The sequence below is a fragment of the Gadus chalcogrammus genome, chromosome 12 (assembly GCF_026213295.1).
Source record: "Gadus chalcogrammus isolate NIFS_2021 chromosome 12, NIFS_Gcha_1.0, whole genome shotgun sequence".
In the NCBI taxonomy this organism is placed as follows: domain Eukaryota; kingdom Metazoa; phylum Chordata; class Actinopteri; order Gadiformes; family Gadidae; genus Gadus; species Gadus chalcogrammus.
The window spans coordinates 11,267,429-11,293,718 of NC_079423.1; the positions used below are offsets into that span (position 1 = coordinate 11,267,429).

General features: G+C 44.5%; 1 protein-coding gene, 33 non-coding genes and 2 pseudogenes across 34 annotated transcripts; 35 read left to right on the top strand and 1 right to left on the bottom strand.

The window, feature by feature from the left end:
* Positions 1-386: 386 nt before the first annotated feature.
* On the top strand, positions 387-505 carry LOC130395104 (5S ribosomal RNA). Its single transcript, XR_008898199.1, has one exon. It is a non-coding gene; the product is annotated as a 5S ribosomal RNA (ribosomal RNA).
* A 529-nt stretch (positions 506-1,034) lies between these two features.
* LOC130399606 (5S ribosomal RNA) lies at positions 1,035-1,153 on the top strand. The gene has a single exon (XR_008902112.1). It is a non-coding gene; the product is annotated as a 5S ribosomal RNA (ribosomal RNA).
* Positions 1,154-1,682: 529 nt separating this feature from the next.
* Positions 1,683-1,801, top strand: LOC130394915 (5S ribosomal RNA). Its single transcript, XR_008898027.1, has one exon. It is a non-coding gene; the product is annotated as a 5S ribosomal RNA (ribosomal RNA).
* Positions 1,802-2,320: 519 nt separating this feature from the next.
* On the top strand, positions 2,321-2,451 carry LOC130395964 (5S ribosomal RNA; annotated as a pseudogene).
* A 528-nt stretch (positions 2,452-2,979) lies between these two features.
* LOC130400558 (5S ribosomal RNA) lies at positions 2,980-3,098 on the top strand. The gene has a single exon (XR_008903038.1). It is a non-coding gene; the product is annotated as a 5S ribosomal RNA (ribosomal RNA).
* Positions 3,099-3,627: 529 nt separating this feature from the next.
* LOC130395930 (5S ribosomal RNA) lies at positions 3,628-3,758 on the top strand (annotated as a pseudogene).
* Positions 3,759-4,287: 529 nt separating this feature from the next.
* Positions 4,288-4,405, top strand: LOC130395052 (5S ribosomal RNA). The gene has a single exon (XR_008898152.1). It is a non-coding gene; the product is annotated as a 5S ribosomal RNA (ribosomal RNA).
* Positions 4,406-4,934: 529 nt separating this feature from the next.
* On the top strand, positions 4,935-5,053 carry LOC130400228 (5S ribosomal RNA). The gene has a single exon (XR_008902704.1). It is a non-coding gene; the product is annotated as a 5S ribosomal RNA (ribosomal RNA).
* Positions 5,054-5,582: 529 nt separating this feature from the next.
* On the top strand, positions 5,583-5,701 carry LOC130398822 (5S ribosomal RNA). Its single transcript, XR_008901371.1, has one exon. It is a non-coding gene; the product is annotated as a 5S ribosomal RNA (ribosomal RNA).
* A 1,662-nt stretch (positions 5,702-7,363) lies between these two features.
* LOC130393346 (putative nuclease HARBI1) lies at positions 7,364-9,209 on the bottom strand. The gene is made up of 4 exons (XM_056604013.1): positions 8,436-9,209; positions 8,243-8,355; positions 8,048-8,159; positions 7,364-7,966 (listed from the first exon to the last, which is right to left on the bottom strand). Exons 1-4 carry the CDS (start codon positions 8,461-8,463, stop codon positions 7,596-7,598), a joined length of 624 nt encoding a protein of 207 aa, XP_056459988.1. The 5' UTR covers positions 8,464-9,209; the 3' UTR covers positions 7,364-7,595.
* Positions 9,210-9,505: 296 nt separating this feature from the next.
* Positions 9,506-9,624, top strand: LOC130398823 (5S ribosomal RNA). The gene has a single exon (XR_008901372.1). It is a non-coding gene; the product is annotated as a 5S ribosomal RNA (ribosomal RNA).
* Positions 9,625-10,153: 529 nt separating this feature from the next.
* LOC130398824 (5S ribosomal RNA) lies at positions 10,154-10,272 on the top strand. The gene has a single exon (XR_008901373.1). It is a non-coding gene; the product is annotated as a 5S ribosomal RNA (ribosomal RNA).
* A 528-nt stretch (positions 10,273-10,800) lies between these two features.
* On the top strand, positions 10,801-10,919 carry LOC130398825 (5S ribosomal RNA). Its single transcript, XR_008901374.1, has one exon. It is a non-coding gene; the product is annotated as a 5S ribosomal RNA (ribosomal RNA).
* Positions 10,920-11,448: 529 nt separating this feature from the next.
* LOC130398826 (5S ribosomal RNA) lies at positions 11,449-11,567 on the top strand. Its single transcript, XR_008901375.1, has one exon. It is a non-coding gene; the product is annotated as a 5S ribosomal RNA (ribosomal RNA).
* Positions 11,568-12,096: 529 nt separating this feature from the next.
* On the top strand, positions 12,097-12,215 carry LOC130398827 (5S ribosomal RNA). The gene has a single exon (XR_008901376.1). It is a non-coding gene; the product is annotated as a 5S ribosomal RNA (ribosomal RNA).
* Positions 12,216-12,744: 529 nt separating this feature from the next.
* LOC130398829 (5S ribosomal RNA) lies at positions 12,745-12,863 on the top strand. The gene has a single exon (XR_008901378.1). It is a non-coding gene; the product is annotated as a 5S ribosomal RNA (ribosomal RNA).
* A 528-nt stretch (positions 12,864-13,391) lies between these two features.
* On the top strand, positions 13,392-13,510 carry LOC130398830 (5S ribosomal RNA). Its single transcript, XR_008901379.1, has one exon. It is a non-coding gene; the product is annotated as a 5S ribosomal RNA (ribosomal RNA).
* A 529-nt stretch (positions 13,511-14,039) lies between these two features.
* LOC130398831 (5S ribosomal RNA) lies at positions 14,040-14,158 on the top strand. The gene has a single exon (XR_008901380.1). It is a non-coding gene; the product is annotated as a 5S ribosomal RNA (ribosomal RNA).
* Positions 14,159-14,687: 529 nt separating this feature from the next.
* On the top strand, positions 14,688-14,806 carry LOC130398832 (5S ribosomal RNA). Its single transcript, XR_008901381.1, has one exon. It is a non-coding gene; the product is annotated as a 5S ribosomal RNA (ribosomal RNA).
* Positions 14,807-15,335: 529 nt separating this feature from the next.
* Positions 15,336-15,454, top strand: LOC130398833 (5S ribosomal RNA). Its single transcript, XR_008901382.1, has one exon. It is a non-coding gene; the product is annotated as a 5S ribosomal RNA (ribosomal RNA).
* A 529-nt stretch (positions 15,455-15,983) lies between these two features.
* Positions 15,984-16,102, top strand: LOC130398834 (5S ribosomal RNA). The gene has a single exon (XR_008901383.1). It is a non-coding gene; the product is annotated as a 5S ribosomal RNA (ribosomal RNA).
* A 529-nt stretch (positions 16,103-16,631) lies between these two features.
* LOC130398835 (5S ribosomal RNA) lies at positions 16,632-16,750 on the top strand. The gene has a single exon (XR_008901384.1). It is a non-coding gene; the product is annotated as a 5S ribosomal RNA (ribosomal RNA).
* A 529-nt stretch (positions 16,751-17,279) lies between these two features.
* Positions 17,280-17,398, top strand: LOC130398836 (5S ribosomal RNA). Its single transcript, XR_008901385.1, has one exon. It is a non-coding gene; the product is annotated as a 5S ribosomal RNA (ribosomal RNA).
* A 528-nt stretch (positions 17,399-17,926) lies between these two features.
* LOC130398838 (5S ribosomal RNA) lies at positions 17,927-18,045 on the top strand. Its single transcript, XR_008901386.1, has one exon. It is a non-coding gene; the product is annotated as a 5S ribosomal RNA (ribosomal RNA).
* Positions 18,046-18,573: 528 nt separating this feature from the next.
* On the top strand, positions 18,574-18,692 carry LOC130398839 (5S ribosomal RNA). The gene has a single exon (XR_008901387.1). It is a non-coding gene; the product is annotated as a 5S ribosomal RNA (ribosomal RNA).
* Positions 18,693-19,221: 529 nt separating this feature from the next.
* On the top strand, positions 19,222-19,340 carry LOC130398841 (5S ribosomal RNA). The gene has a single exon (XR_008901389.1). It is a non-coding gene; the product is annotated as a 5S ribosomal RNA (ribosomal RNA).
* A 528-nt stretch (positions 19,341-19,868) lies between these two features.
* On the top strand, positions 19,869-19,987 carry LOC130398842 (5S ribosomal RNA). The gene has a single exon (XR_008901390.1). It is a non-coding gene; the product is annotated as a 5S ribosomal RNA (ribosomal RNA).
* Positions 19,988-20,515: 528 nt separating this feature from the next.
* On the top strand, positions 20,516-20,634 carry LOC130398843 (5S ribosomal RNA). The gene has a single exon (XR_008901391.1). It is a non-coding gene; the product is annotated as a 5S ribosomal RNA (ribosomal RNA).
* A 529-nt stretch (positions 20,635-21,163) lies between these two features.
* Positions 21,164-21,282, top strand: LOC130398844 (5S ribosomal RNA). Its single transcript, XR_008901392.1, has one exon. It is a non-coding gene; the product is annotated as a 5S ribosomal RNA (ribosomal RNA).
* A 530-nt stretch (positions 21,283-21,812) lies between these two features.
* On the top strand, positions 21,813-21,931 carry LOC130398845 (5S ribosomal RNA). The gene has a single exon (XR_008901393.1). It is a non-coding gene; the product is annotated as a 5S ribosomal RNA (ribosomal RNA).
* A 529-nt stretch (positions 21,932-22,460) lies between these two features.
* Positions 22,461-22,579, top strand: LOC130398846 (5S ribosomal RNA). Its single transcript, XR_008901394.1, has one exon. It is a non-coding gene; the product is annotated as a 5S ribosomal RNA (ribosomal RNA).
* Positions 22,580-23,108: 529 nt separating this feature from the next.
* On the top strand, positions 23,109-23,227 carry LOC130398847 (5S ribosomal RNA). Its single transcript, XR_008901395.1, has one exon. It is a non-coding gene; the product is annotated as a 5S ribosomal RNA (ribosomal RNA).
* Positions 23,228-23,756: 529 nt separating this feature from the next.
* LOC130398848 (5S ribosomal RNA) lies at positions 23,757-23,875 on the top strand. Its single transcript, XR_008901396.1, has one exon. It is a non-coding gene; the product is annotated as a 5S ribosomal RNA (ribosomal RNA).
* A 529-nt stretch (positions 23,876-24,404) lies between these two features.
* Positions 24,405-24,523, top strand: LOC130398849 (5S ribosomal RNA). The gene has a single exon (XR_008901397.1). It is a non-coding gene; the product is annotated as a 5S ribosomal RNA (ribosomal RNA).
* A 529-nt stretch (positions 24,524-25,052) lies between these two features.
* Positions 25,053-25,171, top strand: LOC130398850 (5S ribosomal RNA). Its single transcript, XR_008901398.1, has one exon. It is a non-coding gene; the product is annotated as a 5S ribosomal RNA (ribosomal RNA).
* A 529-nt stretch (positions 25,172-25,700) lies between these two features.
* LOC130398852 (5S ribosomal RNA) lies at positions 25,701-25,819 on the top strand. The gene has a single exon (XR_008901400.1). It is a non-coding gene; the product is annotated as a 5S ribosomal RNA (ribosomal RNA).
* Positions 25,820-26,290: the final 471 nt, after the last annotated feature.

The window sequence follows — 26,290 nt, forward strand, 5'->3', positions numbered from 1 at the left end:
TTGGGAGGTGTTTCAGGCACGTCCAGTGGGGAGGAGACCTCGGGGAAGACCCAGGACTAGGTGGAGAGATTATATCTCAACACTGGCCTGGGAACGCCTCGGGATCCCCCCGTCAGAGTTGGTCAATGTGGCCCGGGAAAGGGAAGTCTGGGGCCCCCTGCTTGAGCTGCTCCCCCCGCGACCCGACCCCGGATAAGCGGAAGAAAATGAGATGAGATGAGATGTCACAATGATCGTTTACATGGATAAGGAGTTCTACTGAATCAATTACTGCCGTTTATATCTAACTAATGATTGTTTTTGTAAGAGTGTAACGTCGAGCCTCAGCAGCTTTCTCACTCCTTATGTGCTACTGTATAAAACCTGGTTTTGCGCCTGCACTAATTGCTTACGGCCATACCACCCTGAACACGCCGGATCTCGTCTGATCTCGGAAACTAAGCAGGGTCGGGCCTGGTTAGTACTTGGATGGGAGACCGCCTGGGAATACCAGGTGCTGTAAGTTTTTTCTTTTTCAACTCGAGCTCATTGCCTCCGTGGCCTACCGTGGCGTACCGTGACCTGATGTTTACTGCCAACCGCTTTGGAGGATTTAAGCAACATACAAAAACTGACAACGTCTCTCAAAACTATTTTTGTGAAACATGAGGACAGTATAGTGATACTGCCAGCAGGGAGCACCAGAGAGCTGAACCGACAGTTGTACATTTCTTAAACTTTCACCAACACAAACACGCACGCTCACTTCAGATCATGGGAGGACGTCAAAAAATCACCACCCATTCTCTGACACTTTAACCGTTAACCTTGGTTCAAACATTTAACATCACACGCACACGCAGTGTATTTCAGATAATTAATGAATTCAGATGTCACAATGATCGTTTACATGGATAAGGAGTCCTACTGAATCAATTAGTGCCGTTTATATCTAACTAATGATTGTTTTTGTAAGAGTGTAACGTCGAGCCTCAGCAGCTTTCTCACTCCTTATGTGCTACTGTATAAAACCTGGTTTTGCGCCTTCACTATTTGCTTACGGCCATACCACCCTGAACACGCCCGATCTCGTCTGATCTCGGAAGCTAAGCAGGGTCGGGCCTGGTTAGTACTTGGATGGGAGACCGCCTGGGAATACCAGGTGCTGTAAGCATTTTCTTTTTCAACTCGAGCTCATTGACTCCGTGGCCTACCGTGGCGTACCGTGACCTGATGTTTACTGCCAACCGCTTTGGAGGATTTAAGCAACATACAAAAACTGACAACGTCTCTCAAAACTATTTTTGTGAAACATGAGGACAGTATAGTGATACTGCCAGCAGGGAGCACCAGAGAGCTGAACCGACAGTTGTACATTTCTTAAACTTTCACCAACACAAACACGCACGCTCACTTCAGATCATGGGAGGACGTCAAAAAATCACCACCCATTCTCTGACACTTTAACCGTTAACCTTGGTTCAAACATTTAACATCACACGCACACGCAGTGTATTTCAGATAATTAATGAATTCAGATGTCACAATGATCGTTTACATGGATAAGGAGTTCTACTGAATCAATTACTGCCGTTTATATCTAACAAATGATTGTTTTTGTAAGAGTGTAACGTCGAGCCTCAGCAGCTTTCTCACTCCTTATGTGCTACTGTATAAAACCTGGTTTTGCGCCTGCACTAATTGCTTACGGCCATACCACCCTGAACACGCCCGATCTCGTCTGATCTCGGAAACTAAGCAGGGTCGGGGCTGGTTAGTACTTGGATGGGAGACCTCCTGGGAATACCAGGTGCTGTAAGCTTTTTCTTTTTCAACTCGAGCTCATTGACTCCGTGGCGTACCGTGACCTGATGTTTACTGCCAACCGCTTTGGAGGATTTAAGCAACATACAAAAACTGACAACGTCTCTCAAAACTATTTTTGTGAAACATGAGGACAGTATAGTGATACTGCCAGCAGGGAGCACCAGAGAGCTGAACCGACAGTTGTACATTTCTTAAACTTTCACCAACACAAACACGCACGCTCACTTCAGATCATGGGAGGACGTCAAAAAATCACCACCCATTCTCTGACACTTTAACCGTTAACCTTGGTTCAAACATTTAACATCACACGCACACGCAGTGTATTTCAGATAATTAATGAATTCAGATGTCACAATGGTCCTTTACATGGATAAGGAGTCCTACTGAATCAATTACTGCCGTTTATATCTAACTAATGATTGTTTTTGTAAAAGTGTAACGTCGAGCCTCAGCAGCTTTCTCACTCCTTATGTGCTACTGTATAAAACCTGGTTTTGCGCCTGCACTAATTGTTTACGGCCATACCACCCTGAACACTCCCGATCTCGTCTGATCTCGGAAGCTAAGCAGGGTCGGGCCTGGTTAGTACTTGGATGGGAGACAGCCTGGGAGACCGCCTGGGAATAACAGGTGCGGTAAGCTTTTTCTTTTTCAACTCGAGCTCATTGCCTCCGTGGCCTACCGTGGCGTACCGTGACCTGATGTTTACTGCCAACCGCTTTGGAGGATTTAAGCAACATACAAAAACTGACAACGTCTCTCAAAACTATTTTTGTGAAACATGAGGACAGTATAGTGATACTGCCAGCAGGGAGCACCAGAGAGCTGAACCGACAGTTGTACATTTCTTAAACTTTCACCAACACAAACACGCACGCTCACTTCAGATCATGGGAGGACGTCAAAAAATCACCACCCATTCTCTGACACTTTAACCGTTAACCTTGGTTCAAACATTTAACATCACACGCACACGCAGTGTATTTCAGATAATTAATGAATTCAGATGTCACAATGATCGTTTACATGGATAAGGAGTCCTACTGAATCAATTACTGCCGTTTATATCTAACTAATGATTGTTTTTGTAAAAGTGTAACGTCAAGCCTCAGCAGCTTTCTCACTCCTTATGTGCTACTGTATAAAACCTGGTTTTGCGCCTGCACTAATGCTTACGGTCATACCACCCTGAACACGCCCGATCTCGTCTGATCTCGGATGCTAAGCAGGGTCGGGCCTGGTTAGTACTTGGATGGGAGACCGCCTGGGAATACCAGGTGCTGTAAGCTATTTCTTTTTCAACTCGAGCTCATTGACTCCGTGGCCTACCGTGGCGTACCGTGACCTGATGTTTACTGCCAACCGCTTTGGAGGATTTAAGCAACATACAAAAACTGACAACGTCTCTCAAAACTATTTTTGTGAAACATGAGGACAGTATGGTGATACTGCCAGCAGGGAGCACCAGAGAGCTGAACCGACAGTTGTACATTTCTTAAACTTTCACCAACACAAACACGCACGCTCACTTCAGATCATGGGAGGACGTCAAAAAATCACCACCCATTCTCTGACACTTTAACCGTTAACCTTGGTTCAAACATTTAACATCACACGCACACGCAGTGTATTTCAGATAATTAATGAATTCAGATGTCACAATGATGGTTTACATGGATAAGGAGTCCTACTGAATCAATTACTGCCGTTTATATCAAACTAATGATTGTTTTTGTAAGAGTGTAACGTCGAGCCTCAGCAGCTTTCTCACTCCTTATGTGCTACTGTATAAAACCTGGTTTTGCGCCTGCACTAATTCCTTACGGCCATACCACCCTGAACACGCCCGATCTCGTCTGATCTCGGAAGCTAAGCAGGGTCGGGCCTGGTTAGTACTTGGATGGGAGACTGCCTGGGAGACCGCCTGGGAATACCAGGTGCGGTAAGCTTTTTCTTTTTCAACTCGAGCTCATTGCCTCCGTGGCCTACCGTGGCGTACCGTGACCTGATGTTTACTGCCAACCGCTTTGGAGGATTTAAGCAACATACAAAAACTGACAACGTCTCTCAAAACTATTTTTGTGAAACATGAGGACAGTATAGTGATACTGCCAGCAGGGAGCACCAGAGAGCTGAAACGACAGTTGTACATTTCTTAAACTTTCACCAACACAAACACGCACGCTCACTTCAGATCATGGGAGGACGTCAAAAAATCACCACCCATTCTCTGACACTTTAACCGTTAACCTTGGTTCAAACATTTAACATCACACGCACACGCAGTGTATTTCAGATAATTAATGAATTCAGATGTCACAATGATCGTTTACATGGATAAGGAGTCCTACTGAATCAATTACTGCCGTTTATATCTAACTAATGATTGTTTTTGTAAAAGTGTAACGTCGAGCCTCAGCAGCTTTCTCACTCCTTATGTGCTACTGTATAAAACCTGGTTTTGCGCCTGAACTAATTGCTTCGGCCATACCACCCTGAACATGCCCGATCTCGTCTGATCTCGGAAGCTAAGCAGGGTTGGGCCTGGTTAGTACTTGGATGGGAGACCACCTGGGAATACCAGGTGCTGTAAGCTTTTTCTTTTTCAACTCGAGCTCATTGACTCCGTGGCCTAACGTGGCGTACCGTGACCTGATGTTTACTGCCAACCGCTTTGGAGGATTTAAGCAACATACAAAAACTGACAACGTCTCTCAAAACTATTTTTGTGAAACATGAGGACAGTATAGTGATACTGCCAGCAGGGAGCACCAGAGAGCTGAACCGACAGTTGTACATTTCTTAAACTTTCACCAACACAAACACGCACGCTCACTTCAGATCATGGGAGGACGTCAAAAAATCACCACCCATTCTCTGACACTTTAACCGTTAACCTTGGTTCAAACATTTAACATCACACGCACACGCAGTGTATTTCAGATAATTAATGAATTCAGATGTCACAATGATCGTTTACACGGATAAGGAGTCCTACTGAATCAATTACTGCCGTTTATATCTAACTAATGATTGTTTTTGTAAAAGTGTAACGTCAAGCCTCAGCAGCTTTCTCACTCCTTATGTGCTACTGTATAAAACCTGGTTTTGCGCCTGCACTAAATGCTTACGGCCATACCACCCTGAACACGCCCGATCTCGTCTGATCTCGGATGCTAAGCAGGGTCGGGCCTGGTTAGTACTTGGATGGGAGACCGCCTGGGAATACCAGGTGCTGTAAGCTATTTCTTTTTCAACTCGAGCTCATTGACTCCGTGGCCTACCGTGGCGTACCGTGACCTGATGTTTACTGCCAACCGCTTTGGAGGATTTAAGCAACATACAAAAACTGACAACGTCTCTCAAAAGTATTTTTGTGAAACATGAGGACAGTATAGTGATACTGCCAGCAGGGAGCACCAGAGAGCTGAACCGACAGTTGTACATTTCTTAAACTTTCACCAACACAAACACGCACGCTCACTTCAGATCATGGGAGGACGTCAAAAAATCACCACCCATTCTCTGACACTTTAACCGTTAACCTTGGTTCAAACATTTAACATCACACGCACACGCAGTGTATTTCAGATAATTAATGAATTCAGATGTCACAATGATGGTTTACATGGATAAGGAGTCCTACTGAATCAATTACTGCCGTTTATATCTAACTAATGATTGTTTTTGTAAAAGTGTAACGTCGAGCCTCAGCAGCTTTCTCACTCCTTATGTGCTACTGTATAAAACCTGGTTTTGCGCCTGCACTAATTGCTTACGGCCATACCACCCTGAACACGCCCGATCTCGTCTGATCTCGGAAGCTAAGCAGGGTCGGGCCTGGTTAGTACTTGGATGGGAGACCGCCTGGGAATACCAGGTGCTGTAAGCTTTTTCTTTTTCAACTCGAGCTCATTGACTCCGTGGCCTACCGTGGCGTACCGTGACCTGATGTTTACTGCCAACCGCTTTGGAGGATTTAAGCAACATACAAAAACTGACAACGTCTCTCAAAACTATTTTTGTGAAACATGAGGACAGTATAGTGATACTGCCAGCAGGGAGCACCAGAGAGCTGAACCGACAGTTGTACATTTCTTAAACTTTCACCAACACAAACACGCACGCTCACTTCAGAGGGGTGTTCCACGAACGGAGGTTAAACAAACACTGAGTTAACGCTGAACTCTAGGGTGATTGACCCTGTGCCGACCAACCCAGAGTTTTCGGTTCCACAGCAGCGGTTATGCATTAGTTCAATCACCTCGCGGTTGGTTAACACAGGGTTGTGCGCGTCCACGCCAAACCTATAAAGACGTGATGTATGGATCATGGAATTACCGATCAATATGGCGAAACGGGCCGCATATTTCTCAGATCTCGACCTCCAGGTTCTCCTGGAGAGTTACGATGAGGAAAAGGGAGTGATAATGAGGAAATGCAACACTAAAGCATCTTCCATAATGAGAAATAAAGCCTGGCAGAGGATAGCTGACCGCGTAAATTCGTAAGTGTCATGGTAAAAGCACTATCCTAAATATTTGAACTGAATCCATTCATTACCTATCTCAGTTAAGCTTTCTTAACATTCCATAATCTGTTATCTATAAAGATGTAATCCGACGGCCCCCAAACGAACTCGGGAACAAGTAAAATGAAATACAAAAACGTTATACAAGCTGGTAAGCTTTTCCCACCATCGTCCTACATATTTGTCATATCATAGGCCTATTTGTCACTGCTCCTGTATTTTAATAGCCCATTTTTTTATTTTTAAAGCCAATCGTAAGAGGGCCGACAGTCGGCAGACTGGATCGGGCCCTCCAATTACCTTCACCACGGTTGAGGAGCTGGCTCTAACCATTAATGCAGGGCGCCCTGGCATGGAGGGGATACCTGGAGGTACCTCCTCCGAGAGTCCGGGGCCATCTCCGTCCACTGTCAACCCACTGGTTGAATGTAGGTTTTTTTGTTATTTCATTTTTTGTATGCGAACGCATGCAAGCCGTGTGTGTGTCATAGCGCAAATGTTCCAAATGTTATTTTGTAGCTGGGTAGAAAACCCCATGTTTGTTGTATGCCTGCTGTATAGGCCTATGTGGCTCTATTCCTAAACGTGACTAATTAATCAACTTCACAGATCAAGACGGAGTATTGCTTTTAATCGAGCCGGCTACGAATCCTCCAGTTTATGCAAGTCCGGTAGGCCTGGTTTTTTTTTTTTACATTTCTGTTGTAAGCGCATCTCAAAATACTCAGCCAATAGGCCTATATTTGCTCTTTGTATGACAGGAGGCCGATGAAAATATTGCCATGGATGGGTCTGAAAGAACTGAGGTATAGGCCTCGCTTTTTCTTGCCAGTTCCAAGTCATTATTGACGATTCAACCAAACTAACAGTGTTCTCAACTCACTTGTCTCTTAACAGACTGTGGTCGAGGAAGCGGCGGGTACATCAGGGTCGCAATATCAGCATGTAAGACATATCCTAGGCTACTCACTTAATTTATTGGCCAAGTATGTCGCTTGAATGTAAAACAATATTTTCCTCTATTTCAGTTGACTACTAAAGAATTATATCGACTTCATCTTCAGCGGGAAATCGCTAAGGCTGATTTGCAAATGGAGTACACGAAGCTGCTGATAGAGGTAAAAAAAGGAGGTTGGGCAGAAATTCAACGCGGACATGATATTGCTATTCAATGTCTAATTATATTATTTTTCCTCCCTCAGCAACTAAAGAATAAAAATGATTGATAAAAACAGTGTTGGGTGTTTTTTTTTTTTTAATTGAAGTGATTTTGGCAAATGTGTTCCCGCATCCTTTGTCCAGCCCTTGAATCCATTTGGGGAATGTGTTCCTCCTCGAGGAACGGGTCAAAGGGGGGAGGCATCTCTTTGCGCAGGGTGGCGATATTGTGGAGGACGGCGCATGCAACAATAATGTCGCATGCCCGTTCCGGACAAACCCTTAGTCCACGTAGGCATTGAAATCTGGACTTCAATATCCCGAATGTGTTTTCAATCTTAACGCGGGTTCTGCTGTGTGCCCGGTTTAATGTAGTCTGTGGTCCAGGAGCGGGATTAGGGTACGGGGTGATGAGCGTCGGGAGGCATGGATACCCTCGATCTCCTAGGATCCACCCATCGAATTGCCCTGCGATCAAATACAAACTTTGAGCTATCTTGCACAAGCACAATTATATGAGATCTATGATATGTTCAGAATGCAACTCACCCTCTTGAAATTTACGGCTCAAATTGGATTCACGATACATCCTTGCATCGTGGACTGAACCAGGCCATTTTGCCTCTACATTGGTGATCATGTGGGAAGCATCACATATCATCTAGTGATAAAAGAAAAAGATCGACAGCGATTAACAAACCATGGAGATATTGGAAATATCCAATATAGGCAGTGTACACTTACCTGAACATTTATACTGTGATAGCCTTTCCTGTTCACATAATCTGCCTCATTTATAGATGGGGCCAGTATGGGCACTTGTGTGCCATCAATGCACCCAATTACATTTGGAAATCCTGAAATAAAACACCCAGATGAAAAGTCAACGAGGGTAATTTCGGTGCCATTTGGGAACACGTAAGTAGATAATGCTGACCTGCAAGTTGGTGAAACTCCATTTTCATGCGTCTCGTGGGTTTATGGCCTGGAAATACGATGAAGTTCCGCAACAACCGCTTCAGCGCAAGACAGACTTTACGTACTGAGCGGCAGACCGTGGCTTTGCCTATGTGCTCAGCATCTCCTACGCTGTACAAAAAGCTTCCCGTCGCAAAAAAAACGGAGAGCTGTGCAAATTGTTTGGAGTGGACTGAGGGCAGATCCACGATTGGTCACATTTGCAATGTATGGTTGGAGAAGGTTATTTAAATAAAGCAAAGAATCACGTGAAAAACGATATCTCTCCAGCAAAAAGTCCTCCGGAAAGGACAATATGTCGAGCCGTGGTCTAATTAATCTCTCTCTGTGAATGGCACGAATTATTTGCGCTCCGATATCAATCGGCCTCTCGTCAAAAGGGCATGCCATTGTGATCACGTAAAAGCTGTGGTGAACGCGGGTTTAAATACCCTGAGCAAAACCGGGTTATCTTTTAACTTAACCTGCGCAAAACCTGCTCCGACCAGGTTTGATTCAGAGCATATGTTGCTATAGCAACTAAGATACCTTGATCCTTTTGGAACGGAAAACCTCGGGTTACCGCAAACCCTGGGTTAACTTACCCGGTTATGTGATAAAACCGGCAGGTTTGATTCAGAGCATATGTTGCTATAGCAACTAACATACCGTGATCCTTTTGGAACGGAAAACCTAGGGTTACCGAAAACCCTGGGTTCACTTACCCGGTTATGTGATAAAACCGGCTTTGTGGAACACCCCACAGATCATGGGAGGACGTCAAAAAATCACCACCCATTCTCTGACACTTTAACCGTTAACCTTGGTTCAAACATTTAACATCACACGCACACGCAGTGTATTTCAGATAATTAATGAATTCAGATGTCACAATGATCGTTTACATGGATAAGGAGTCCTACTGAATCAATTACTGCCGTTTATATCTAACTAATGATTGTTTTTGTAAGAGTGTAACGTCGAGCCTCAGCAGCTTTCTCACTCCTTATGTGCTACTGTATAAAACCTGGTTTTGCGCCTGCACTAATTGCTTACGGCCATACCACCCTGAACACGCCCGATCTCGTCTGATCTCGGAAGCTAAGCAGGGTCGGGCCTGGTTAGTACTTGGATGGGAGACCGCCTGGGAATACCAGGTGCTGTAAGCTTTTTCTTTTTCAACTCGAGCTCATTGACTCCGTAGCCTACCGTGGCGTACCGTGACCTGATGTTTACTGCCAACCGCTTTGGAGGATTTAAGCAACATACAAAAACTGACAACGTCTCTCAAAACTATTTTTGTGAAACATGAGGACAGTATAGTGATACTGCCAGCAGGGAGCACCAGAGAGCTGAACCGACAGTTGTACATTTCTTAAACTTTCACCAACACAAACACGCACGCTCACTTCAGATCATGGGAGGACGTCAAAAAATCACCACCCATTCTCTGACACTTTAACCGTTAACCTTGGTTCAAACATTTAACATCACACGCACACGCAGTGTATTTCAGATAATTAATGAATTCAGATGTCACAATGATCGTTTACATGGATAAGGAGTCCTACTGAATCAATTACTGCCGTTTATATCTAACTAATGATTGTTTTTGTAAGAGTGTAACGTCGAGCCTCAGCAGCTTTCTCACTCCTTATGTGCTACTGTATAAAACCTGGTTTTGCGCCTGCACTAATTGCTTACGGCCATACCACCCTGAACACGCCCGATCTCGTCTGATCTCGGAAGCTAAGCAGGGTCGGGCCTGGTTAGTACTTGGATGGGAGACCGCCTGGGAATACCAGGTGCTGTAAGCTTTTTCTTTTTCAACTCGAGCTCATTGACTCCGTGGCCTACCGTGGCGTACCGTGACCTGATGTTTACTGCCAACCGCTTTGGAGGATTTAAGCAACATACAAAAACTGACAACGTCTCTCAAAACTATTTTTGTGAAACATGAGGACAGTATAGTGATACTGCCAGCAGGGAGCACCAGAGAGCTGAACCGACAGTTGTACATTTCTTAAACTTTCACCAACACAAACACGCACGCTCACTTCAGATCATGGGAGGACGTCAAAAAATCACCACCCATTCTCTGACACTTTAACCGTTAACCTTGGTTCAAACATTTAACATCACACGCACACGCAGTGTATTTCAGATAATTAATGAATTCAGATGTCACAATGATCGTTTACATGGATAAGGAGTCCTACTGAATCAATTACTGCCGTTTATATCTAACTAATGATTGTTTTTGTAAAGTGTAACGTCGAGCCTCAGCAGCTTTCTCACTCCTTATGTGCTACTGTATAAAACCTGGTTTTGCGCCTGCACTAATTGCTTACGGCCATACCACCCTGAACACGCCCGATCTCGTCTGATCTCGGAAGCTAAGCAGGGTCGGGCCTGGTTAGTACTTGGATGGGAGACCGCCTGGGAATACCAGGTGCTGTAAGCTTTTTCTTTTTCAACTCGAGCTCATTGACTCCGTGGCCTACCGTGGCGTACCGTGACCTGATGTTTACTGCCAACCGCTTTGGAGGATTTAAGCAACATACAAAAACTGACAACGTCTCTCAAAACTATTTTTGTGAAACATGAGGACAGTATAGTGATACTGCCAGCAGGGAGCACCAGAGAGCTGAACCGACAGTTGTACATTTCTTAAACTTTCACCAACACAAACACGCACGCTCACTTCAGATCATGGGAGGACGTCAAAAAATCACCACCCATTCTCTGACACTTTAACCGTTAACCTTGGTTCAAACATTTAACATCACACGCACACGCAGTGTATTTCAGATAATTAATGAATTCAGATGTCACAATGATCGTTTACATGGATAAGGAGTCCTACTGAATCAATTACTGCCGTTTATATCTAACTAATGATTGTTTTTGTAAAAGTGTAACGTCGAGCCTCAGCAGCTTTCTCACTCCTTATGTGCTACTGTATAAAACCTGGTTTTGCGCCTGCACTAATTGCTTACGGCCATACCACCCTGAACACGCCCGATCTCGTCTGATCTCGGAAGCTAAGCAGGGTCGGGCCTGGTTAGTACTTGGATGGGAGACCGCCTGGGAATACCAGGTGCTGTAAGCTTTTTCTTTTTCAACTCGAGCTCATTGACTCCGTGGCCTACCGTGGCGTACCGTGACCTGATGTTTACTGCCAACCGCTTTGGAGGATTTAAGCAACATACAAAAACTGACAACGTCTCTCAAAACTATTTTTGTGAAACATGAGGACAGTATAGTGATACTGCCAGCAGGGAGCACCAGAGAGCTGAACCGACAGTTGTACATTTCTTAAACTTTCACCAACACAAACACGCACGCTCACTTCAGATCATGGGAGGACGTCAAAAAATCACCACCCATTCTCTGACACTTTAACCGTTAACCTTGGTTCAAACATTTAACATCACACGCACACGCAGTGTATTTCAGATAATTAATGAATTCAGATGTCACAATGATCGTTTACATGGATAAGGAGTCCTACTGAATCAATTACTGCCGTTTATATCTAACTAATGATTGTTTTTGTAAAAGTGTAACGTCGAGCCTCAGCAGCTTTCTCACTCCTTATGTGCTACTGTATAAAACCTGGTTTTGCGCCTGCACTAATTGCTTACGGCCATACCACCCTGAACACGCCCGATCTCGTCTGATCTCGGAAGCTAAGCAGGGTCGGGCCTGGTTAGTACTTGGATGGGAGACCGCCTGGGAATACCAGGTGCTGTAAGCTTTTTCTTTTTCAACTCGAGCTCATTGACTCCGTGGCCTACCGTGGCGTACCGTGACCTGATGTTTACTGCCAACCGCTTTGGAGGATTTAAGCAACATACAAAAACTGACAACGTCTCTCAAAACTATTTTTGTGAAACATGAGGACAGTATAGTGATACTGCCAGCAGGGAGCACCAGAGAGCTGAACCGACAGTTGTACATTTCTTAAACTTTCACCAACACAAACACGCACGCTCACTTCAGATCATGGGAGGACGTCAAAAAATCACCACCCATTCTCTGACACTTTAACCGTTAACCTTGGTTCAAACATTTAACATCACACGCACACGCAGTGTATTTCAGATAATTAATGAATTCAGATGTCACAATGATCGTTTACATGGATAAGGAGTCCTACTGAATCAATTACTGCCGTTTATATCTAACTAATGATTGTTTTTGTAAAAGTGTAACGTCGAGCCTCAGCAGCTTTCTCACTCCTTATGTGCTACTGTATAAAACCTGGTTTTGCGCCTGCACTAATTGCTTACGGCCATACCACCCTGAACACGCCCGATCTCGTCTGATCTCGGAAGCTAAGCAGGGTCGGGCCTGGTTAGTACTTGGATGGGAGACCGCCTGGGAATACCAGGTGCTGTAAGCTTTTTCTTTTTCAACTCGAGCTCATTGACTCCGTGGCCTACCGTGGCGTACCGTGACCTGATGTTTACTGCCAACCGCTTTGGAGGATTTAAGCAACATACAAAAACTGACAACGTCTCTCAAAACTATTTTTGTGAAACATGAGGACAGTATAGTGATACTGCCAGCAGGGAGCACCAGAGAGCTGAACCGACAGTTGTACATTTCTTAAACTTTCACCAACACAAACACGCACGCTCACTTCAGATCATGGGAGGACGTCAAAAAATCACCACCCATTCTCTGACACTTTAACCGTTAACCTTGGTTCAAACATTTAACATCACACGCACACGCAGTGTATTTCAGATAATTAATGAATTCAGATGTCACAATGATCGTTTACATGGATAAGGAGTCCTACTGAATCAATTACTGCCGTTTATATCTAACTAATGATTGTTTTTGTAAAGTGTAACGTCGAGCCTCAGCAGCTTTCTCACTCCTTATGTGCTACTGTATAAAACCTGGTTTTGCGCCTGCACTAATTGCTTACGGCCATACCACCCTGAACACGCCCGATCTCGTCTGATCTCGGAAGCTAAGCAGGGTCGGGCCTGGTTAGTACTTGGATGGGAGACCGCCTGGGAATACCAGGTGCTGTAAGCTTTTTCTTTTTCAACTCGAGCTCATTGACTCCGTGGCCTACCGTGGCGTACCGTGACCTGATGTTTACTGCCAACCGCTTTGGAGGATTTAAGCAACATACAAAAACTGACAACGTCTCTCAAAACTATTTTTGTGAAACATGAGGACAGTATAGTGATACTGCCAGCAGGGAGCACCAGAGAGCTGAACCGACAGTTGTACATTTCTTAAACTTTCACCAACACAAACACGCACGCTCACTTCAGATCATGGGAGGACGTCAAAAAATCACCACCCATTCTCTGACACTTTAACCGTTAACCTTGGTTCAAACATTTAACATCACACGCACACGCAGTGTATTTCAGATAATTAATGAATTCAGATGTCACAATGATCGTTTACATGGATAAGGAGTCCTACTGAATCAATTACTGCCGTTTATATCTAACTAATGATTGTTTTTGTAAAAGTGTAACGTCGAGCCTCAGCAGCTTTCTCACTCCTTATGTGCTACTGTATAAAACCTGGTTTTGCGCCTGCACTAATTGCTTACGGCCATACCACCCTGAACACGCCCGATCTCGTCTGATCTCGGAAGCTAAGCAGGGTCGGGCCTGGTTAGTACTTGGATGGGAGACCGCCTGGGAATACCAGGTGCTGTAAGCTTTTTCTTTTTCAACTCGAGCTCATTGACTCCGTGGCCTACCGTGGCGTACCGTGACCTGATGTTTACTGCCAACCGCTTTGGAGGATTTAAGCAACATACAAAAACTGACAACGTCTCTCAAAACTATTTTTGTGAAACATGAGGACAGTATAGTGATACTGCCAGCAGGGAGCACCAGAGAGCTGAACCGACAGTTGTACATTTCTTAAACTTTCACCAACACAAACACGCACGCTCACTTCAGATCATGGGAGGACGTCAAAAAATCACCACCCATTCTCTGACACTTTAACCGTTAACCTTGGTTCAAACATTTAACATCACACGCACACGCAGTGTATTTCAGATAATTAATGAATTCAGATGTCACAATGATCGTTTACATGGATAAGGAGTCCTACTGAATCAATTACTGCCGTTTATATCTAACTAATGATTGTTTTTGTAAGAGTGTAACGTCGAGCCTCAGCAGCTTTCTCACTCCTTATGTGCTACTGTATAAAACCTGGTTTTGCGCCTGCACTAATTGCTTACGGCCATACCACCCTGAACACGCCCGATCTCGTCTGATCTCGGAAGCTAAGCAGGGTCGGGCCTGGTTAGTACTTGGATGGGAGACCGCCTGGGAATACCAGGTGCTGTAAGCTTTTTCTTTTTCAACTCGAGCTCATTGACTCCGTGGCCTACCGTGGCGTACCGTGACCTGATGTTTACTGCCAACCGCTTTGGAGGATTTAAGCAACATACAAAAACTGACAACGTCTCTCAAAACTATTTTTGTGAAACATGAGGACAGTATAGTGATACTGCCAGCAGGGAGCACCAGAGAGCTGAACCGACAGTTGTACATTTCTTAAACTTTCACCAACACAAACACGCACGCTCACTTCAGATCATGGGAGGACGTCAAAAAATCACCACCCATTCTCTGACACTTTAACCGTTAACCTTGGTTCAAACATTTAACATCACACGCACACGCAGTGTATTTCAGATAATTAATGAATTCAGATGTCACAATGATCGTTTACATGGATAAGGAGTCCTACTGAATCAATTACTGCCGTTTATATCTAACTAATGATTGTTTTTGTAAAAGTGTAACGTCGAGCCTCAGCAGCTTTCTCACTCCTTATGTGCTACTGTATAAAACCTGGTTTTGCGCCTGCACTAATTGCTTACGGCCATACCACCCTGAACACGCCCGATCTCGTCTGATCTCGGAAGCTAAGCAGGGTCGGGCCTGGTTAGTACTTGGATGGGAGACCGCCTGGGAATACCAGGTGCTGTAAGCTTTTTCTTTTTCAACTCGAGCTCATTGACTCCGTGGCCTACCGTGGCGTACCGTGACCTGATGTTTACTGCCAACCGCTTTGGAGGATTTAAGCAACATACAAAAACTGACAACGTCTCTCAAAACTATTTTTGTGAAACATGAGGACAGTATAGTGATACTGCCAGCAGGGAGCACCAGAGAGCTGAACCGACAGTTGTACATTTCTTAAACTTTCACCAACACAAACACGCACGCTCACTTCAGATCATGGGAGGACGTCAAAAAATCACCACCCATTCTCTGACACTTTAACCGTTAACCTTGGTTCAAACATTTAACATCACACGCACACGCAGTGTATTTCAGATAATTAATGAATTCAGATGTCACAATGATCGTTTACATGGATAAGGAGTCCTACTGAATCAATTACTGCCGTTTATATCTAACTAATGATTGTTTTTGTAAAAGTGTAACGTCGAGCCTCAGCAGCTTTCTCACTCCTTATGTGCTACTGTATAAAACCTGGTTTTGCGCCTGCACTAATTGCTTACGGCCATACCACCCTGAACACGCCCGATCTCGTCTGATCTCGGAAGCTAAGCAGGGTCGGGCCTGGTTAGTACTTGGATGGGAGACCGCCTGGGAATACCAGGTGCTGTAAGCTTTTTCTTTTTCAACTCGAGCTCATTGACTCCGTGGCCTACCGTGGCGTACCGTGACCTGATGTTTACTGCCAACCGCTTTGGAGGATTTAAGCAACATACAAAAACTGACAACGTCTCTCAAAACTATTTTTGTGAAACATGAGGACAGTATAGTGATACTGCCAGCAGGGAGCACCAGAGAGCTGAACCGACAGTTGTACATTTCTTAAACTTTCACCAACACAAACACGCACGCTCACTTCAGATCATGGGAGGACGTCAAAAAATCACCACCCATTCTCTGACACTTTAACCGTTAACCTTGGTTCAAACATTTAACATCACACGCACACGCAGTGTATTTCAGATAATTAATGAATTCAGATGTCACAATGATCGTTTACATGGATAAGGAGTCCTACTGAATCAATTACTGCCGTTTATATCTAACTAATGATTGTTTTTGTAAAAGTGTAACGTCGAGCCTCAGCAGCTTTCTCACTCCTTATGTGCTACTGTATAAAACCTGGTTTTGCGCCTGCACTAATTGCTTACGGCCATACCACCCTGAACACGCCCGATCTCGTCTGATCTCGGAAGCTAAGCAGGGTCGGGCCTGGTTAGTACTTGGATGGGAGACCGCCTGGGAATACCAGGTGCTGTAAGCTTTTTCTTTTTCAACTCGAGCTCATTGACTCCGTGGCCTACCGTGGCGTACCGTGACCTGATGTTTACTGCCAACCGCTTTGGAGGATTTAAGCAACATACAAAAACTGACAACGTCTCTCAAAACTATTTTTGTGAAACATGAGGACAGTATAGTGATACTGCCAGCAGGGAGCACCAGAGAGCTGAACCGACAGTTGTACATTTCTTAAACTTTCACCAACACAAACACGCACGCTCACTTCAGATCATGGGAGGACGTCAAAAAATCACCACCCATTCTCTGACACTTTAACCGTTAACCTTGGTTCAAACATTTAACATCACACGCACACGCAGTGTATTTCAGATAATTAATGAATTCAGATGTCACAATGATCGTTTACATGGATAAGGAGTCCTACTGAATCAATTACTGCCGTTTATATCTAACTAATGATTGTTTTTGTAAAAGTGTAACGTCGAGCCTCAGCAGCTTTCTCACTCCTTATGTGCTACTGTATAAAACCTGGTTTTGCGCCTGCACTAATTGCTTACGGCCATACCACCCTGAACACGCCCGATCTCGTCTGATCTCGGAAGCTAAGCAGGGTCGGGCCTGGTTAGTACTTGGATGGGAGACCGCCTGGGAATACCAGGTGCTGTAAGCTTTTTCTTTTTCAACTCGAGCTCATTGACTCCGTGGCCTACCGTGGCGTACCGTGACCTGATGTTTACTGCCAACCGCTTTGGAGGATTTAAGCAACATACAAAAACTGACAACGTCTCTCAAAACTATTTTTGTGAAACATGAGGACAGTATAGTGATACTGCCAGCAGGGAGCACCAGAGAGCTGAACCGACAGTTGTACATTTCTTAAACTTTCACCAACACAAACACGCACGCTCACTTCAGATCATGGGAGGACGTCAAAAAATCACCACCCATTCTCTGACACTTTAACCGTTAACCTTGGTTCAAACATTTAACATCACACGCACACGCAGTGTATTTCAGATAATTAATGAATTCAGATGTCACAATGATCGTTTACATGGATAAGGAGTCCTACTGAATCAATTACTGCCGTTTATATCTAACTAATGATTGTTTTTGTAAAGTGTAACGTCGAGCCTCAGCAGCTTTCTCACTCCTTATGTGCTACTGTATAAAACCTGGTTTTGCGCCTGCACTAATTGCTTACGGCCATACCACCCTGAACACGCCCGATCTCGTCTGATCTCGGAAGCTAAGCAGGGTCGGGCCTGGTTAGTACTTGGATGGGAGACCGCCTGGGAATACCAGGTGCTGTAAGCTTTTCTTTTTCAACTCGAGCTCATTGACTCCGTGGCCTACCGTGGCGTACCGTGACCTGATGTTTACTGCCAACCGCTTTGGAGGATTTAAGCAACATACAAAAACTGACAACGTCTCTCAAAACTATTTTTGTGAAACATGAGGACAGTATAGTGATACTGCCAGCAGGGAGCACCAGAGAGCTGAACCGACAGTTGTACATTTCTTAAACTTTCACCAACACAAACACGCACGCTCACTTCAGATCATGGGAGGACGTCAAAAAATCACCACCCATTCTCTGACACTTTAACCGTTAACCTTGGTTCAAACATTTAACATCACACGCACACGCAGTGTATTTCAGATAATTAATGAATTCAGATGTCACAATGATCGTTTACATGGATAAGGAGTCCTACTGAATCAATTACTGCCGTTTATATCTAACTAATGATTGTTTTTGTAAAAGTGTAACGTCGAGCCTCAGCAGCTTTCTCACTCCTTATGTGCTACTGTATAAAACCTGGTTTTGCGCCTGCACTAATTGCTTACGGCCATACCACCCTGAACACGCCCGATCTCGTCTGATCTCGGAAGCTAAGCAGGGTCGGGCCTGGTTAGTACTTGGATGGGAGACCGCCTGGGAATACCAGGTGCTGTAAGCTTTTTCTTTTTCAACTCGAGCTCATTGACTCCGTGGCCTACCGTGGCGTACCGTGACCTGATGTTTACTGCCAACCGCTTTGGAGGATTTAAGCAACATACAAAAACTGACAACGTCTCTCAAAACTATTTTTGTGAAACATGAGGACAGTATAGTGATACTGCCAGCAGGGAGCACCAGAGAGCTGAACCGACAGTTGTACATTTCTTAAACTTTCACCAACACAAACACGCACGCTCACTTCAGATCATGGGAGGACGTCAAAAAATCACCACCCATTCTCTGACACTTTAACCGTTAACCTTGGTTCAAACATTTAACATCACACGCACACGCAGTGTATTTCAGATAATTAATGAATTCAGATGTCACAATGATCGTTTACATGGATAAGGAGTCCTACTGAATCAATTACTGCCGTTTATATCTAACTAATGATTGTTTTTGTAAGAGTGTAACGTCGAGCCTCAGCAGCTTTCTCACTCCTTATGTGCTACTGTATAAAACCTGGTTTTGCGCCTGCACTAATTGCTTACGGCCATACCACCCTGAACACGCCCGATCTCGTCTGATCTCGGAAGCTAAGCAGGGTCGGGCCTGGTTAGTACTTGGATGGGAGACCGCCTGGGAATACCAGGTGCTGTAAGCTTTTTCTTTTTCAACTCGAGCTCATTGACTCCGTGGCCTACCGTGGCGTACCGTGACCTGATGTTTACTGCCAACCGCTTTGGAGGATTTAAGCAACATACAAAAACTGACAACGTCTCTCAAAACTATTTTTGTGAAACATGAGGACAGTATAGTGATACTGCCAGCAGGGAGCACCAGAGAGCTGAACCGACAGTTGTACATTTCTTAAACTTTCACCAACACAAACACGCACGCTCACTTCAGATCATGGGAGGACGTCAAAAAATCACCACCCATTCTCTGACACTTTAACCGTTAACCTTGGTTCAAACATTTAACATCACACGCACACGCAGTGTATTTCAGATAATTAATGAATTCAGATGTCACAATGATCGTTTACATGGATAAGGAGTCCTACTGAATCAATTACTGCCGTTTATATCTAACTAATGATTGTTTTTGTAAAAGTGTAACGTCGAGCCTCAGCAGCTTTCTCACTCCTTATGTGCTACTGTATAAACCTGGTTTTGCGCCTGCACTAATTGCTTACGGCCATACCACCCTGAACACGCCCGATCTCGTCTGATCTCGGAAGCTAAGCAGGGTCGGGCCTGGTTAGTACTTGGATGGGAGACCGCCTGGGAATACCAGGTGCTGTAAGCTTTTTCTTTTTCAACTCGAGCTCATTGACTCCGTGGCCTACCGTGGCGTACCGTGACCTGATGTTTACTGCCAACCGCTTTGGAGGATTTAAGCAACATACAAAAACTGACAACGTCTCTCAAAACTATTTTTGTGAAACATGAGGACAGTATAGTGATACTGCCAGCAGGGAGCACCAGAGAGCTGAACCGACAGTTGTACATTTCTTAAACTTTCACCAACACAAACACGCACGCTCACTTCAGATCATGGGAGGACGTCAAAAAATCACCACCCATTCTCTGACACTTTAACCGTTAACCTTGGTTCAAACATTTAACATCACACGCACACGCAGTGTATTTCAGATAATTAATGAATTCAGATGTCACAATGATCGTTTACATGGATAAGGAGTCCTACTGAATCAATTACTGCCGTTTATATCTAACTAATGATTGTTTTTGTAAAGTGTAACGTCGAGCCTCAGCAGCTTTCTCACTCCTTATGTGCTACTGTATAAAACCTGGTTTTGCGCCTGCACTAATTGCTTACGGCCATACCACCCTGAACACGCCCGATCTCGTCTGATCTCGGAAGCTAAGCAGGGTCGGGCCTGGTTAGTACTTGGATGGGAGACCGCCTGGGAATACCAGGTGCTGTAAGCTTTTTCTTTTTCAACTCGAGCTCATTGACTCCGTGGCCTACCGTGGCGTACCGTGACCTGATGTTTACTGCCAACCGCTTTGGAGGATTTAAGCAACATACAAAAACTGACAACGTCTCTCAAAACTATTTTTGTGAAACATGAGGACAGTATAGTGATACTGCCAGCAGGGAGCACCAGAGAGCTGAACCGACAGTTGTACATTTCTTAAACTTTCACCAACACAAACACGCACGCTCACTTCAGATCATGGGAGGACGTCAAAAAATCACCACCCATTCTCTGACACTTTAACCGTTAACCTTGGTTCAAACATTTAACATCACACGCACACGCAGTGTATTTCAGATAATTAATGAATTCAGATGTCACAATGATCGTTTACATGGATAAGGAGTCCTACTGAATCAATTACTGCCGTTTATATCTAACTAATGATTGTTTTTGTAAGAGTGTAACGTCGAGCCTCAGCAGCTTTCTCACTCCTTATGTGCTACTGTATAAAACCTGGTTTTGCGCCTGCACTAATTGCTTACGGCCATACCACCCTGAACACGCCCGATCTCGTCTGATCTCGGAAGCTAAGCAGGGTCGGGCCTGGTTAGTACTTGGATGGGAGACCGCCTGGGAATACCAGGTGCTGTAAGCTTTTTCTTTTTCAACTCGAGCTCATTGACTCCGTGGCCTACCGTGGCGTACCGTGACCTGATGTTTACTGCCAACCGCTTTGGAGGATTTAAGCAACATACAAAAACTGACAACGTCTCTCAAAACTATTTTTGTGAAACATGAGGACAGTATAGTGATACTGCCAGCAGGGAGCACCAGAGAGCTGAACCGACAGTTGTACATTTCTTAAACTTTCACCAACACAAACACGCACGCTCACTTCAGATCATGGGAGGACGTCAAAAAATCACCACCCATTCTCTGACACTTTAACCGTTAACCTTGGTTCAAACATTTAACATCACACGCACACGCAGTGTATTTCAGATAATTAATGAATTCAGATGTCACAATGATCGTTTACATGGATAAGGAGTCCTACTGAATCAATTACTGCCGTTTATATCTAACTAATGATTGTTTTTGTAAAGAGTGTAACGTCGAGCCTCAGCAGCTTTCTCACTCCTTATGTGCTACTGTATAAAACCTGGTTTTGCGCCTGCACTAATTGCTTACGGCCATACCACCCTGAACACGCCCGATCTCGTCTGATCTCGGAAGCTAAGCAGGGTCGGGCCTGGTTAGTACTTGGATGGGAGACCGCCTGGGAATACCAGGTGCTGTAAGCTTTTTCTTTTTCAACTCGAGCTCATTGACTCCGTGGCCTACCGTGGCGTACCGTGACCTGATGTTTACTGCCAACCGCTTTGGAGGATTTAAGCAACATACAAAAACTGACAACGTCTCTCAAAACTATTTTTGTGAAACATGAGGACAGTATAGTGATACTGCCAGCAGGGAGCACCAGAGAGCTGAACCGACAGTTGTACATTTCTTAAACTTTCACCAACACAAACACGCACGCTCACTTCAGATCATGGGAGGACGTCAAAAAATCACCACCCATTCTCTGACACTTTAACCGTTAACCTTGGTTCAAACATTTAACATCACACGCACACGCAGTGTATTTCAGATAATTAATGAATTCAGATGTCACAATGATCGTTTACATGGATAAGGAGTCCTACTGAATCAATTACTGCCGTTTATATCTAACTAATGATTGTTTTTGTAAAAGTGTAACGTCGAGCCTCAGCAGCTTTCTCACTCCTTATGTGCTACTGTATAAAACCTGGTTTTGCGCCTGCACTAATTGCTTACGGCCATACCACCCTGAACACGCCCGATCTCGTCTGATCTCGGAAGCTAAGCAGGGTCGGGCCTGGTTAGTACTTGGATGGGAGACCGCCTGGGAATACCAGGTGCTGTAAGCTTTTTCTTTTTCAACTCGAGCTCATTGACTCCGTGGCCTACCGTGGCGTACCGTGACCTGATGTTTACTGCCAACCGCTTTGGAGGATTTAAGCAACATACAAAAACTGACAACGTCTCTCAAAACTATTTTTGTGAAACATGAGGACAGTATAGTGATACTGCCAGCAGGGAGCACCAGAGAGCTGAACCGACAGTTGTACATTTCTTAAACTTTCACCAACACAAACACGCACGCTCACTTCAGATCATGGGAGGACGTCAAAAAATCACCACCCATTCTCTGACACTTTAACCGTTAACCTTGGTTCAAACATTTAACATCACACGCACACGCAGTGTATTTCAGATAATTAATGAATTCAGATGTCACAATGATCGTTTACATGGATAAGGAGTCCTACTGAATCAATTACTGCCGTTTATATCTAACTAATGATTGTTTTTGTAAAAGTGTAACGTCGAGCCTCAGCAGCTTTCTCACTCCTTATGTGCTACTGTATAAAACCTGGTTTTGCGCCTGCACTAATTGCTTACGGCCATACCACCCTGAACACGCCCGATCTCGTCTGATCTCGGAAGCTAAGCAGGGTCGGGCCTGGTTAGTACTTGGATGGGAGACCGCCTGGGAATACCAGGTGCTGTAAGCTTTTTCTTTTTCAACTCGAGCTCATTGACTCCGTGGCCTACCGTGGCGTACCGTGACCTGATGTTTACTGCCAACCGCTTTGGAGGATTTAAGCAACATACAAAAACTGACAACGTCTCTCAAAACTATTTTTGTGAAACATGAGGACAGTATAGTGATACTGCCAGCAGGGAGCACCAGAGAGCTGAACCGACAGTTGTACATTTCTTAAACTTTCACCAACACAAACACGCACGCTCACTTCAGATCATGGGAGGACGTCAAAAAATCACCACCCATTCTCTGACACTTTAACCGTTAACCTTGGTTCAAACATTTAACATCACACGCACACGCAGTGTATTTCAGATAATTAATGAATTCAGATGTCACAATGATCGTTTACATGGATAAGGAGTCCTACTGAATCAATTACTGCCGTTTATATCTAACTAATGATTGTTTTTGTAAAAGTGTAACGTCGAGCCTCAGCAGCTTTCTCACTCCTTATGTGCTACTGTATAAAACCTGGTTTTGCGCCTGCACTAATTGCTTACGGCCATACCACCCTGAACACGCCCGATCTCGTCTGATCTCGGAAGCTAAGCAGGGTCGGGCCTGGTTAGTACTTGGATGGGAGACCGCCTGGGAATACCAGGTGCTGTAAGCTTTTTCTTTTTCAACTCGAGCTCATTGACTCCGTGGCCTACCGTGGCGTACCGTGACCTGATGTTTACTGCCAACCGCTTTGGAGGATTTAAGCAACATACAAAAACTGACAACGTCTCTCAAAACTATTTTTGTGAAACATGAGGACAGTATAGTGATACTGCCAGCAGGGAGCACCAGAGAGCTGAACCGACAGTTGTACATTTCTTAAACTTTCACCAACACAAACACGCACGCTCACTTCAGATCATGGGAGGACGTCAAAAAATCACCACCCATTCTCTGACACTTTAACCGTTAACCTTGGTTCAAACATTTAACATCACACGCACACGCAGTGTATTTCAGATAATTAATGAATTCAGATGTCACAATGATCGTTTACATGGATAAGGAGTCCTACTGAATCAATTACTGCCGTTTATATCTAACTAATGATTGTTTTTGTAAAAGTGTAACGTCGAGCCTCAGCAGCTTTCTCACTCCTTATGTGCTACTGTATAAAACCTGGTTTTGCGCCTGCACTAATTGCTTACGGCCATACCACCCTGAACACGCCCGATCTCGTCTGATCTCGGAAGCTAAGCAGGGTCGGGCCTGGTTAGTACTTGGATGGGAGACCGCCTGGGAATACCAGGTGCTGTAAGCTTTTTCTTTTTCAACTCGAGCTCATTGACTCCGTGGCCTACCGTGGCGTACCGTGACCTGATGTTTACTGCCAACCGCTTTGGAGGATTTAAGCAACATACAAAAACTGACAACGTCTCTCAAAACTATTTTTGTGAAACATGAGGACAGTATAGTGATACTGCCAGCAGGGAGCACCAGAGAGCTGAACCGACAGTTGTACATTTCTTAAACTTTCACCAACACAAACACGCACGCTCACTTCAGATCATGGGAGGACGTCAAAAAATCACCACCCATTCTCTGACACTTTAACCGTTAACCTTGGTTCAAACATTTAACATCACACGCACACGCAGTGTATTTCAGATAATTAATGAATTCAGATGTCACAATGATCGTTTACATGGATAAGGAGTCCTACTGAATCAATTACTGCCGTTTATATCTAACTAATGATTGTTTTTGTAAAAGTGTAACGTCGAGCCTCAGCAGCTTTCTCACTCCTTATGTGCTACTGTATAAAACCTGGTTTTGCGCCTGCACTAATTGCTTACGGCCATACCACCCTGAACACGCCCGATCTCGTCTGATCTCGGAAGCTAAGCAGGGTCGGGCCTGGTTAGTACTTGGATGGGAGACCGCCTGGGAATACCAGGTGCTGTAAGCTTTTTCTTTTTCAACTCGAGCTCATTGACTCCGTGGCCTACCGTGGCGTACCGTGACCTGATGTTTACTGCCAACCGCTTTGGAGGATTTAAGCAACATACAAAAACTGACAACGTCTCTCAAAACTATTTTTGTGAAACATGAGGACAGTATAGTGATACTGCCAGCAGGGAGCACCAGAGAGCTGAACCGACAGTTGTACATTTCTTAAACTTTCACCAACACAAACACGCACGCTCACTTCAGATCATGGGAGGACGTCAAAAAATCACCACCCATTCTCTGACACTTTAACCGTTAACCTTGGTTCAAACATTTAACATCACACGCACACGCAGTGTATTTCAGATAATTAATGAATTCAGATGTCACAATGATCGTTTACATGGATAAGGAGTCCTACTGAATCAATTACTGCCGTTTATATCTAACTAATGATTGTTTTTGTAAAAGTGTAACGTCGAGCCTCAGCAGCTTTCTCACTCCTTATGTGCTACTGTATAAAACCTGGTTTTGCGCCTGCACTAATTGCTTACGGCCATACCACCCTGAACACGCCCGATCTCGTCTGATCTCGGAAGCTAAGCAGGGTCGGGCCTGGTTAGTACTTGGATGGGAGACCGCCTGGGAATACCAGGTGCTGTAAGCTTTTTCTTTTTCAACTCGAGCTCATTGACTCCGTGGCCTACCGTGGCGTACCGTGACCTGATGTTTACTGCCAACCGCTTTGGAGGATTTAAGCAACATACAAAAACTGACAACGTCTCTCCAAACTATTTTTGTGAAACATGAGGACAGTATAGTGATACTGCCAGCAGGGAGCACCAGAGAGCTGAACCGACAGTTGTACATTTCTTAAACTTTCACCAACACAAACACGCACGCTCACTTCAGATCATGGGAGGACGTCAAAAAATCACCACCAATTCTCTGACACTTTAACCGTTAACCTTGGTTCAAACATTTAACATCACACGCACACGCAGTGTATTTCAGATAATTAATGAATTCAGATGTCACAATGATCGTTTACATGGATAAGGAGTCCTACTGAATCAATTACTGCCGTTTATATCTAACTAATGATTGTTTTTGTAAAAGTGTAACGTCGAGCCTCAGC